Source organism: Jatropha curcas, chromosome 4, assembly GCF_041381405.1.
Source record: "Jatropha curcas cultivar XTBG-Jc1 chromosome 4, XTBG_Jcur_1.0, whole genome shotgun sequence".
NCBI lineage: Eukaryota > Viridiplantae > Streptophyta > Magnoliopsida > Malpighiales > Euphorbiaceae > Jatropha > Jatropha curcas.
Window position 1 is genome coordinate 22,305,414 of NC_143154.1, and position 12,563 is coordinate 22,317,976.

Sequence of the window (12,563 nt, forward strand, 5' to 3'; positions counted from 1 at the left end):
GAATGAAAGGTCGAATTCTTGCTGAGATGTATCGCGCTTTGACTATCACATAGCAGAATGTACTTCTCTTGTTCTACACCCAATTCTTGTAGGAATTTCTTCATCCATAAGAGTTCTTTGCTAGCTTCTGTAATGGCGATATATTCCGCCTCAGTGGATGAGAGTGCAACGCATTTTTGCAATTTTGATTGCCAAGAAACTGCTGCTCCTGCAAAAGTCATCAGATATCCAGAAGTTGATTTGCGCGAATCAACATCACCACCCATATCTGCATCTGTGTAACCATCTAACACAGGTCTATTATCACCAAAACATAAGCACATTTTGGAAGTGCCCTTAAGAAACCTGAGAATCCACTTCACTGCATTCCAGTGTTCTTTACCTGGATTTGAAAGAAATCGGCTAACAACACCAACAGCATGAGCAATATCTGGTCTTGTGCATACCATGGCGTACATCAAGCTGCCAACGGCGGATGCATAAGGAATTTTCTTCAGTTCTTTTTTTTCTTTCTCACTTGAAGGACATTGACTAAGACTTAATTTGAAATGACCTGCAAGCGGAGTAGAAACTGGTTTTGCATTGCTCATATTGAATCTGCTGAGAACTTTCTCGATGTACTTCTCTTGAGACAGCCACAACTTTCTCTTTTTCCTGTCTCTGGAGATCTTCATTCCGAGTATCTGTTTTGCCGATCCCAAATCCTTCATGGCAAAGGATTTTCCAAGTTCCTTTTTCAAGCTCTCAATTTTCTTAGCATCTTGGCCCACAATAAGCATATCATCCACATATAACAAGAGAATAATAAAGTCGCCTTCTATGAACTTTTTCACAAATACACAGTGATCAGAAGTAGTTTTCTCATACCCGTGATTTACCATGAAAGAGTCAAACTTTTTGTACCATTGTCTTGGAGCTTGTTTGAGGCCATACAAGCTTTTCTGCAATTTACACACCAAGTGTTCTTTGCCTTTGACTCTGAACCCTTCTGGTTGCTCCATATAAATTTCCTCCTCTAAGTCACCATGGAGGAAAGCAGTCTTTACATCAAGTTGCTCGATCTCCAAATTCAGGCTAGCTGCTAAACCGAGCACAACTCTGATAGAAGACATCTTGACTACGGGTGAGAAAATTTCTTCAAAGTCAACTCCTTTCTTCTGACCGAATCCCTTCACAACCAGTCTCGCCTTGTACCTTGGCTGTGAGTTGTTCTGTTCAGTCTTCAACCTGAACACCCATTTGTTCTTCAATGCTTTCTTACCTTGAGGCAGTTTCACCAACTCATAAGTCTGGTTCTCATGCAAGGACTCCATCTCATCTTGCATGGCTTTCAGCCACTCATTCTTTTTACAATCTTCCATTGCCTCCTGGTAGTTCTCTGGTTCTCCCCCTTGAGTCAACAAGTCATATTCATTAGGAGAATATCTTTGGGAAGGTATCCTGCCTCTCGCAGATCTTCTCAATTGAGGCAGTTCTTCTATTGGAGCTGGTTCAGCATCATTCTGAACAGGTTCATCATCATCTTCTTCATCATTTTGTGGTTCTATATGAGGTTCTGCATCAAGACTAACAGGAAACTCATTGATAGACTTTGGCTTTTCATTTTTCTCAAAGTCTTCAATGGTTTGGTCTTCCAGGAATACTACATCTCTGCTTCTGATGAGCTTCTTTTCAACTGGATCCCATAATCTGTACCCAAAATCATCATTTCCATAACCCAAGAAGATACACTGTTTTGACTTCGAATCAAGCTTGGATCTTTCATCTTTTGGAACATGAGCAAAAGCCCTGCAGCCAAATATTCTAAGATGATCGTAAGAAATATTTTTCCTTGACCACACCTTTTCTGGAACATCTCCTTTGAGGGAGGTTGAAGGTGAAAGGTTGATCAAGTAAACTGCAGTATTCATTGCTTCAGCCCAAAAGGTTTTAGGAAGTTTAGCATGAGAGAGCATGCATCGAACCCTTTCAACAATGGTCATGTTCATTCTCTCTGCAACTCCATTCTGCTGTGGAGTTTTGGGAACTGTCTTCTGAAGTCTGATGCCATGTTCCGAGCAATACTTCTCAAATGGACCTCTGTACTCACCACCATTATCAGCTCTAACACATTTTAGCTTTCTTCCCGTTTGTCTTTCAACACTGACATGAAAGACTTTAAACATATCCAGCACCTGGTCTTTTGACTTTATTGGGAAAGCCCACACCTTTCTAGAATGGTCATCAATAAAGCTAACATAATATAAGCAGCCACTCAAAGATTTGTCACCCATTGAGCAAACATCAGTGTGTACTAATTCTAGAATACCAGGTTTTCTAGATGGAGAAGGAGATCTTTGAAAGGAAACTTTATGTTGTTTACCAGACAAACAATCAGTGCATATTTTCAGAGGCAAACCTTTCAAAGATAGCATTTTCTTCTTAGTGAGAGTCTCCATTCCTTTCTCACTCAAATGCCCAAGTCGTTTGTGCCATAACTCAGCAGATGAATCTTCAACTGCATTCACTACTCCTGTGCAAACTTTAGCCTGGGTGTAGTAGAGGGAGTTGAACTTTCTTCCTCGACCAAACACCAAGTTGCCTTTGGAAAGCTTCCACGTTCTGTTGACAAACAGATTTGTATAGCCCAATTCATCTAGACAGTGAACTGAGATCAGATTGAAGTTTGCTGTAGGAGTGTATCTCACATCTTCCAACCAGAGATCATATCCAGCATTGGTTTTGATGCATACTGTTCCAATGCCGCAATTTTCCACATATGTGCCATTCAAAGTCTTGACATGGCCGTAATCTCCGAGGGTAAGTGATGAGAAATATTCCTTATTTGAAGAAATATGATAAGAACATGCAGAGTCAATAATCCATAAAGATTGTTGACTAGTGGAACACTCACTAAGACCAGCATGAGAAATCAGCGCACTACTATCACCAAGTGCGTCAGCATCAATAGCTACTGAAGCTACCTCCGTATCGTCTTTTTCTTCATCACTTTCTTTGGCTCGTTCCTTCTTCCACTTTCTACAATGCCTTTGGATGTGACCGGGCTTGCCACAATGATAGCAAGTGACACCTTTTCTTGACTTGGATCTTCTCCGTGAATTGTCACGTTTGTCTGGATTTTGGGGGTATCTTGTTCTGCTTCTCCCCCTCCTTTCTGTAACTGTAACGAGTGCATCTGAGTTGCTACTCGTAGCATTCTCCTTACGTCTGGTTTCTTCATTCAGAATGCTTTCCTTGACTGTGGTTAAGGTCAGATTCCCCTCCGACACATTACTGAGCGTAACAGTCAGTGTCTCCCAACTGTCCGGCAAGGAACTCAATAAGAATAGTGCCTGCACATGGTCGTCAAACACTATCTTTGACGTTGTCAGTTGGTTCACTATTTCTTGAAATTTGCCCAAGTGATCTGAAGCACTTTCGCCATCTTTGTACTTTAGATTTACAAGCTTTTTAATTAAAAAGGCTTTGTTCTGGGCATTCTTCCGCTCGTACATGTCCTCCAACTTCTTCCAAATTGAATAGGCATCTTTCTCATGAGCGATATGATTTATGACGCTCATTTCAACAGACTGCCTAATAGTTGCGACTGCTTTTCTGTTAATTGACTTCCAATCGCTTTCATTTATTGAAGCTGGCCTGACCCCCTTCAACTCAATCATTTCAAACAGATCTTTACAGCATAGAAGATCTTCCATTAATATCTTCCATACTGCATAGTTTGATGAGTTGAGTCTAACCATTGTGCCTGTTGTTCTATCGTCCATTTTTAACTTGTGCAGAATATTATCACCAGCAAAAACTGTATACGTGAATAGTAGTATACGTGAATAGTGACCGTATAATTGAATAGTAATAGTATACGTAAACAGTACTCGGCGTAATTTTCTCGTCGTCGTGGTATATTTATTTTTAAAATATATCCACGGATCTGGTAAACCTTCGGCTCTGATACCACTTGTTGGGTCCCGGCAATAAAATTACGAGAAAAATAACACAGCGGAAAAATAAAAATATGACACAGATATTTACGTGGTTCACCCTTTAACTGTTAGAGCTACGTCCACGGGACAAAAACCGAATAATTCTTCCACTATTAAAAATAGTAGGCTTACAAAGAGAGTAATACAAAATAGTGGCACTCACACAGTGTTTCCCAAATTATCCTCACTATTCTCTCGACCCGAGTTTTAGAACCCAATTCTAAAACTCAAATTCTCTCAAAAAAAAAAAAACTCTCTTCGCTCTTTTGGTATGTGTGTTGTGAAGTGTTGTGCCATCTCCTATGTATAGGAGGGATGGACGCGGGATTAGGAGAGGTGGACGCGTTAATTATGCGTCCACCGAAAAACGGATCACCTACCAAGAAGAAAATTCTTATTTCCTTATTTCCATTTTCAACTACGTGTGGGTCCTACCACGTTTTCCTTTTTTTTTTTTAAATTGTTTCAAATGTGGGTCCCATTGAGTGGGCACCGCACAACAGTTGATAAAAATGGTTTCATCAGAGAACTATTTTTTGATTTGGTGCATGCTAAAGATACTACAGGAGCAACTCTTAAAAATAAATTATTCAATGTATTTGCTCGACATTGTCTCGATATTCAAAATTTGCGTGGCCGAGGATATGATGGTGCCAGTAACATGCGTGGAAAGTTTAATAGTTTGCAAGCATTAATTCCAAAAGAACTGTCCATATGCATATTATGTGCATTGTTTTGCTCACAGGTTAGAAATTTTAATTATTTTTATTTTTAAAAATTTAATTTGTTAATAAAATTATGTTATTAATATTTTGTTATAATATCATACATGAGCGCCTCAGCCTCGAAGACCTGCACAATGCTCGTATCTTATTCCTCTTGTTTCTTCTGTTAAAGCCTTGAAATCACTTGTTGTTTGCAGGAGCTCTGGAACCTGGGACAAGGTTCTCCAAAGTCTCCAAGGAACAATTACTGCCATTCCGAGATCCAAATGGAGAATGTGCAAACGGGTAATGCAGGAATTATTGCCATCTCTGTTTCTTGTCCTAACCTTCAAGTTCTGCAGCTCAGCCGAACCAGTAATTGTACGGACGACGGGTTGTCTGCAGTTGCTAGTCCTTGGAAGAATCTTAGCAAGTTACACATAGATGCGTGGAGCAGATTCGGTGGCAAAAGCATAGGAGATGGACTGTTATCTGTTGCAAATCACTGCACGAAATTGCAAGTACTAGTCCTTATGGGACTTCCTATAAGTGTTTCCTCTCTCTGTTTTGGCTTCCAATTGCCGGACATTGGAAAGATTAGCCCCTTGCAATTCTGATTCTGTTGGAGATTCTGAAATGGGACTTATTGCTGCGAAATTCTGTGACTTGAAGAAGCTGTGCATCAAGAACTGTCCTATCTCTGAGGCCGCAATTGAAGCCATTGGAGATTGTTGTCCTAACCTTGTCAAGCTGAAGGTGAAAAGATGCAGAGGGATAAGTCAGGCAAGTGTTCAAAAACTAAGGAAGCTGAGGAGTCAGGTTGTGGTTTCGGTTGATACAGAAGGATTTATGATTTTTCATGGATAACGAATGGAACTCGCAGAAGAACAACGGCAACCAATCATACCACCAAATTCTACTCCTGTTATATGCAGCAGCAGGAATGCTCTTTCTCAGGTCTAGATTTCAAAGTGCTGTTCAACTTGGTAGGAGACCCAATGCTTACAGTTTCTTAAATTGCTACTTCTTTTCAACAAATTCTTAAATGAGATTTAACAAATTGATAACAAGCAGTCGTAAATGATGCATCTTTTTTTAATTTTATAAATTTCTCTCACAAATGCCTAATGACAATAGAGCAATGCCTCGAAATTGAAAAACAATTAAATCAAACCAAAAACGCTACTTTTCTCCTATCAAATATCCACCACCAGAACCAGAAACCAATTATCAATTCTTCAATAAAATTCAAACCTTTCTAACAAAAAGCTTAATAAGAATGTTACCATATTTACAAGGAAGTAGATGAGTTGTACAAGGTTTGAAAAGAATATGAAGTGAAGAAATTATCACCCAATAGGTAGAAAAAAAGCCTAATTTTACTCTTCCCTTCATTTTACACAGTCAACATTACAGCAAGCAATCAGCAGTGTATACTTCGATTGAAATTATAACAAAAATGCAAACACAGTTTACAAACGCTTCCAATTTGCTTACTAAGTGAAAAAAATTAAAAAGCCCATGCCACAAGGCAAAGGTATAATTAACGCACTTACTAATTATCAGCAGACAAAGCCAATAGACAGCTTAGTGATTAGCTAATCCATTCCAGTGACATGCAAAAAACAAGAAAAGGACAAAAAACTTGACGAGTTGAAGTGCAATCAAAAAGGCAAAATCGCTCATCATAATAATCAAGTTCAACAGGCAGCTAAAATAAAATACCATTCACCATCAACAGCCTCAAATAACAAGTATTAAACAGCAAGAACTTGAATAGCTTAAGCATTAAGATAAGAAAGCAAATCAGATCCAAATCCTTAAGACTAGCTAGAGTAAAACATTCTACAGTTGGTTTCCATCTAGGTATTTGTAGCTCTGGTGTAAATCTGCTGACTAGCATGAGCAGATATCATCCTGATAGAACCTCTTGCCATCAAATCCTTGATTGCCCGGCGTGCTAGAGATCCATTGATCTGAGAGAGCCACCCCAAAAAATCAATAGAAGTCAACAAATTGCAGGAAATGAAATGATCTTTTGTTCCATGACAACAAATTTACCAAGACTTCTCAAGCTAGATACGATGGAGAAAAACCGGGAAAGTTGAAGACAAAAAGCTATGCACCTATTTGGCAAATATTATTTTGGCAGAAACAAACATTTCTCAGTCAAACAAAATCATATGGTTCATATAAGTAGCAATGTACACATTCCAACAAAATCATATCTAGAAGCATGAGAATGCCACCAACAAAAGGAAGAATTCACAGAAGAATCAGGTTCACAGAAAAATATTCATAGCAACTTATAAACACATGCTCTCCATTTATTTATATTCAAGGGGTACAAGTATAATTCCATCTATGCTTTTGCACAATTAAATCCCACTATAAGCTGCCTAAGAGGGCTTCAAATCTAGACGAAGTTCAAACATAATAATTGTTGAAGCGAATGCAGCATAAACAATGAGTTGTAGACAAATTTATAAAAGGAAACTAAATCCTAACAACATATATTCTAAAGAACAAAACCCTAATAACAAAAATTCTAGACAACAATGGAAGAACACCAAATTGTCCAAAAGATTCCAGCAATTCATTATAGAAGGCTTGAATATGCGAACAAGTTTACCAAATTGTATTTCGCTTGCAAGTAATATTCAGTGACTCTATAATAACATTCTTATATAGAAAAATAATTGACAAAATAGCGACCAAAAATCAAATAAGCAACTAAAGAGATCAATTGGGATCATACCCTCAATCTGTCGGACAAGATTGAAGGAGTGACGAGCTTGTACTTGGGAACCTCAGAAAGAAGCTTGTCATAGGTAGCTTGATCGAACAAAACCATGTTGTTCACCTTCTCCTTTTGCTTTCCCTTGCTCCATTTCTACAAAATCAAACCAAACAAAACAGCTTTCAATATAGACAACTAAAAATTATAAATTAGAAAAAGAAAAAAGATACATAAGACAAAATACCTTCTTCTTCTGCTTCCCTCCACCAGATTTGGCGGGCTTAGAGGAAGGAGGAGGAGCCTTATCCTTCTTGGGTGCCTATCAGAAAAAGAATAACACTAATTAATTAACCTCTTTTTTTGCAGGAACAAACTTATTGGAGAGAAAGAAACTCTTCGCTTACCATTGCTTTGAAGCTATTACAGAGTTTTCTCTGTCAATATGTAAGTGCAGCGGCTGGCAGAGGAAGGAGATGACTTTTGGGTTTGTCGAAGAAGTAAGAGAATATTATATATAGGAAACTAGGGTTCTATCGACTCACTTGGGTTGTGGGCTCATGGGCTATACATGGGCTCTAGCCCACTACCTATGTATTGGTGGGTCGTGCTGTACATGGGTCAAGTTCATCTATTTAAAATACTCCATCCATATGTACGGATAAATAACTTTTGTCTAATTCAATTTATTAAATATGTGATCTCGCGGATTATAATTGATATAAATTAGATATAGATTCAATGTAAGCACGCGGATCAAATAAATAATACATAATATAAATAATTTTAAATAGAATATAATTATTTAAGATAAATAACCAACAAAATTAAATATACGTATAAATATAATTATATAATAATTTTTATAAATTACAAAATATTCTAATAACATTTTAAAATAAGTTTTTTTTAAAAATAATTATCTAGGTTCCATTTACCAATTTAAAAGGCTGGTCCTACTAAATATGTAAAATAATTTACAGTAATATATTCAAAATTACAAATTAAAATAACTCAAATAATTTATATGTTGATATTATTTACGGATTGGATTAAATTTGAGAATTTACATAATGAATCCATGACCCAACCCAATTCAATCCGTGCATAATGATAATGACACGTTGAACTCCCTCCCCTGATTATATTCTCAAACCTATTAAATTAGGTTGGATTAAATGGATCCTGTTGTGTGGATTGAATCGGGCCATATGCAACCCTAATTGGTATCCAACATGATAGTTATTGGCATACCATATAGGATTATACCAATTTAATTTAAAAAATTTCAACAAATTTTCATTTTCTTATGAAAAAATAATAGAGAATGAAGGACACAGTGTCCTGCTTCAAGGTACATCTAATTTAAGCAATAGAATGGTTGTAGGTTTCCTCAGTGATGCTTCAGTTTATTGTTTTGCTTCTAATCAATGTGATAATCTTCTCTTCATTTTCATAGTCATAAACTTATACCTCAATGGATATCACTAATTTAAACTTTTTAAAAATTATTATATCATGTACGTTTACATATCTCGTATACCGTGTCCGTGTAACCTAACTCTTGGTATAGGAAACTAATCCATACACTAAGCTAATCAACCGATGTTTTTTTTATTACCAATAAACAATGAACTATTTTTTTTAATTTATTTTTGTGTCATTGAAATAAGAAATTAAACATTTTTTATTTTATATTTATAATTTATTATAATTAATTGTTTATTTATTTGAAATACTAGTGTTAGAACTTTTGCATGAGCGGAGCAATGTTAAAGGATGAAATAATTTTTTATAACATCATTCAAAAATAACAAAATTATATAATAAAATGATCATGAAATGCATTACAAAATGGTATCTCATTAAGATATGGTAACAAAGTTATAATGCTGAGATATACCTTCTTATGTATCCTGTGAAGCCTTTTACCGAGGCATGCAAAAGCAAAAGTCATACATGGTATGACATGCATCAAAAAATGCACACAAAATATTAATGTATATTTAAATAGTGATAATAATTTTGAGAATTTAACTAATTATATTTATAATAAATATTTATTTATTTATTTGAAATATTAATGTATTATACTTATTTAGTATAGTGTGTCGTAAGCGTATGAATGTCCTACTTTTAAAAAATTGTCGTATCTTGTACATTCATGTATCTCGTGTCCCGTATCCGTGCAACCTATCAAATTTCGTTAATTAATTTGTGGATTAAAGTAATTTAATAAAAGCTAATTAATTCGCGGATTGAAGTAATTTAATAAAATAAGTGGAATTTTCATTTTATTTCATTATTTTCTTTTTAAATTGAAGAGATACAAAATATGTGAAACGCAAATAAAAAATAAGTCAAATATCATTTCTTCATATATTACCCGTGTAACCTAACTCTTGATATATGAGGCTATTCCATACACTAAGCTAATCAACCAAAGTTTTTTTTATTAACAAGAAAAAATGAAGTATTTTTTTTATTTAAATTTGTTTTTGTATCTTTTCTAATTTAACAAATTATATCGAAATAAGAAATTAAGTATTTTTTATTTTATATTTATGATTTATTATAAATGATTGTTTATTTATTTGAAATATTAATATATTATACTTATTTACGGTAATATGTCCTAAGCGTGTAGATGTCCTACTTTTAAAAAATTATCATACCCTATATATTCCTGCATCTCGTGTCCCTTGTCCATACAACCTATCAATTTTGTTAATTAATTCATGTATTAAAGTAATTTAATAAAAATAAGTGGAATTTACATTTTTTTTTCATTATTTTATTTTTAAATTGAATAGATCTAAAATATGTGGACGCAAATAAAAAATAAGTCAAATATCATTTCTATATCATTTATCCCGTGCAACCTATCTCATAATATATGAGTCTACTCCATACATCAAGTTAATCAACCACGGTTTTTTTTTTTTTTTTATTAGTAAGAAAAAATGAAGTATTTATTTTAATTTATTTTTGTATCTTTTTTTAATTTAACTAATTACATTGAAATAAGAAATTAATTATTTTATATTTTATATTTATGATTTACTATAAATGATTGTTTATTTATTTGAAATATTAATGTATTATGCTTATTTACTGTAATGTTTCCTAAGCGTGTTGTCACGACCCGTTTCCATGGCCGAACCGGCACTAGGGCCCAGGTAAACTTAAGGCTCCCGAAGCCCGTAGTAAGCCTGAAACACAAAAATCTACTATCTCAATATAAATTTCAAATATTCAGCTCATATTACTAGGAAAATAAACCTCAAGATTTTATTATACCTCGGCCCAAATTTATCATTTTCAACATTTCACAGTTCGACTCCAATTTACAATACATCACATTTCTAATATGAGCTCATAGAATTATTTCATCTATGTTAATACACGATTAAATGTATGTAAATTCTACAACTGCGGAGTCACTAACTATTTGATATACATAGCTTCTTATGCATATAGTTACATAGCAAGATAATTATGGAACTAGAAAAATTTCTTTATAACCCTGCGGCGAAGAAACATAGCTTAAACCGAATTAAAGAGAAAATTAAACAATACATGTGAGTTTTCTAAGGAGTAATAATTATTGCACAACACACGCATTCACACAAATGTGTAAACATATCTAGTCATCCAACTAGTTATATGCTCACGCAGCCAGTCACACAAATGACATATCACCAGCACTCACAATTATTAATATTAAAGCATAAGTTTTTGTTTAGATTGAAATAAATACAATTGATTAATTTGTATTGGACTTTGTCATACAAGCTACTTGTAATGATACTACTTATGTACTCAATCCAATCCTTAAATTTAATTCTTTAATCTCTAATATATAAATGCAGATTCTTAAAACCTTAATAAGTTCCCAAAAAGAAAATCAAGTCATCGTTTAACCTTCAATCTCGTGTCATCAACCTCAAATCAATATCTATATACAATTATAATGAAAGATAATAATAAATTATTTTTTACTGTTGATAAAAAAAGAAATGAGCAAATGATCTGAATTGATAATGATAATTACTTTTGCTAATGACAATTTTGCTAATGACAATATTACTTACCCAGTGCTTAGAGAAAAAAATACATGCACATACACACGAATTCTTATAACTCCAAAAAGTGACCCAAAACAGAAATATATAATTCTATTTTTTTTCTAGTTTTATAAATACTATTTTAAGTGAAATAGATTTAGAATATAATAGAAAAATATTAAGAAAATTAAAAATGTTTAATCATCAAGAAGTCATCTATTTATTATAAGAGAGATATAAATTATAAATCAGGGGACAAATGATGTATTTGGCCTGCTTTCAATGTAATGCAAATTCAACCAAATACAATTAACCTTCTAAAGAATGATTGGATTATAATACTTTTGATATACCATGTAAGGATGGCCAAATTCCGATTTTTGGAACCGCTGAAACTGGAACCAAAACCGGCCATAATCGGAACTGGAACTAGGAGGTTGCGGTTGGTTTTGGTTTTTAGTTTTTGAGAACTATGATCCCTCGATTCCAAGAATCGGCTAGAACTGAAGGTTTGACAATCGATTAGAATCGGTGATTCCAATTGGTTCCAACACATTTTATTTTATTTTTCAAAAATTTTTATCAAAATCTCCAAATGAATCCTCCTATCAATTGTAAAAGGTCATATAACATCTAGTTACGTTAAGGATGTTTGTGTAATTTAGATTTTTTTTTTTTTAAAATTATGCGAACTGTATGGAACTGTCGATTTTGGAACCATTATGAAACTATAATTGAGCGGTTCCAAATCGGAACCGGATCCATGGCCACCCTAATATCATGAATGCAACTCGTTAGTAGACTTATATAACAATATATGACTTGGATAACTAATCTGCTACAAGTATAAAAACATAATTAAAAGGTTGAATCATACTTAATGACGCGGAAATCATAGTATAATCACAACTGTGAGCTTTGATGATAAACTAAAGTCAGGATTTATTCTTAATATAAGTTCGTATCCTTTTCTATAGAGACTATCCTTAGCTCAAAAATTAAAACCAAATAAAAGAAAGTATGCACAATGTTGTACATTTAGCAATTAAAAAAAGATTTTCATTCAAATTATTTG

The 12,563-nt window shown here is 34.2% G+C and overlaps 1 protein-coding gene and 1 pseudogene across 2 annotated transcripts; one reads left to right on the forward strand and one right to left on the reverse strand.

The window, feature by feature from the left end:
* Positions 1 to 4,694: 4,694 nt before the first annotated feature.
* Positions 4,695 to 5,729, forward strand: LOC149496983 (putative F-box/LRR-repeat protein 8 pseudogene; annotated as a pseudogene).
* A 614-nt stretch (positions 5,730 to 6,343) lies between these two features.
* LOC149496984 (small ribosomal subunit protein eS25) lies at positions 6,344 to 7,980 on the reverse strand. 2 transcript variants are annotated; one of them, XM_089720740.1, is made up of 5 exons: positions 7,829 to 7,980; positions 7,669 to 7,743; positions 7,443 to 7,577; positions 6,746 to 6,810; positions 6,344 to 6,660 (listed from the first exon to the last, which is right to left on the reverse strand). In XM_089720740.1, the coding sequence occupies exons 1-4, from the start codon at positions 7,829 to 7,831 to the stop codon at positions 6,760 to 6,762; spliced, it is 264 nt and encodes an 87-aa protein (XP_089576866.1). In that variant the 5' UTR covers positions 7,832 to 7,980; the 3' UTR covers positions 6,344 to 6,660; positions 6,746 to 6,759. The 2 variants fall into 2 exon arrangements, with proteins under 2 accessions (XP_089576866.1, XP_089576865.1); XM_089720739.1 differs by lacking the exon at positions 6,746 to 6,810 and having other exon boundaries at positions 7,829 to 7,978.
* Between the last annotated feature and the right edge of the window lie 4,583 nt (positions 7,981 to 12,563).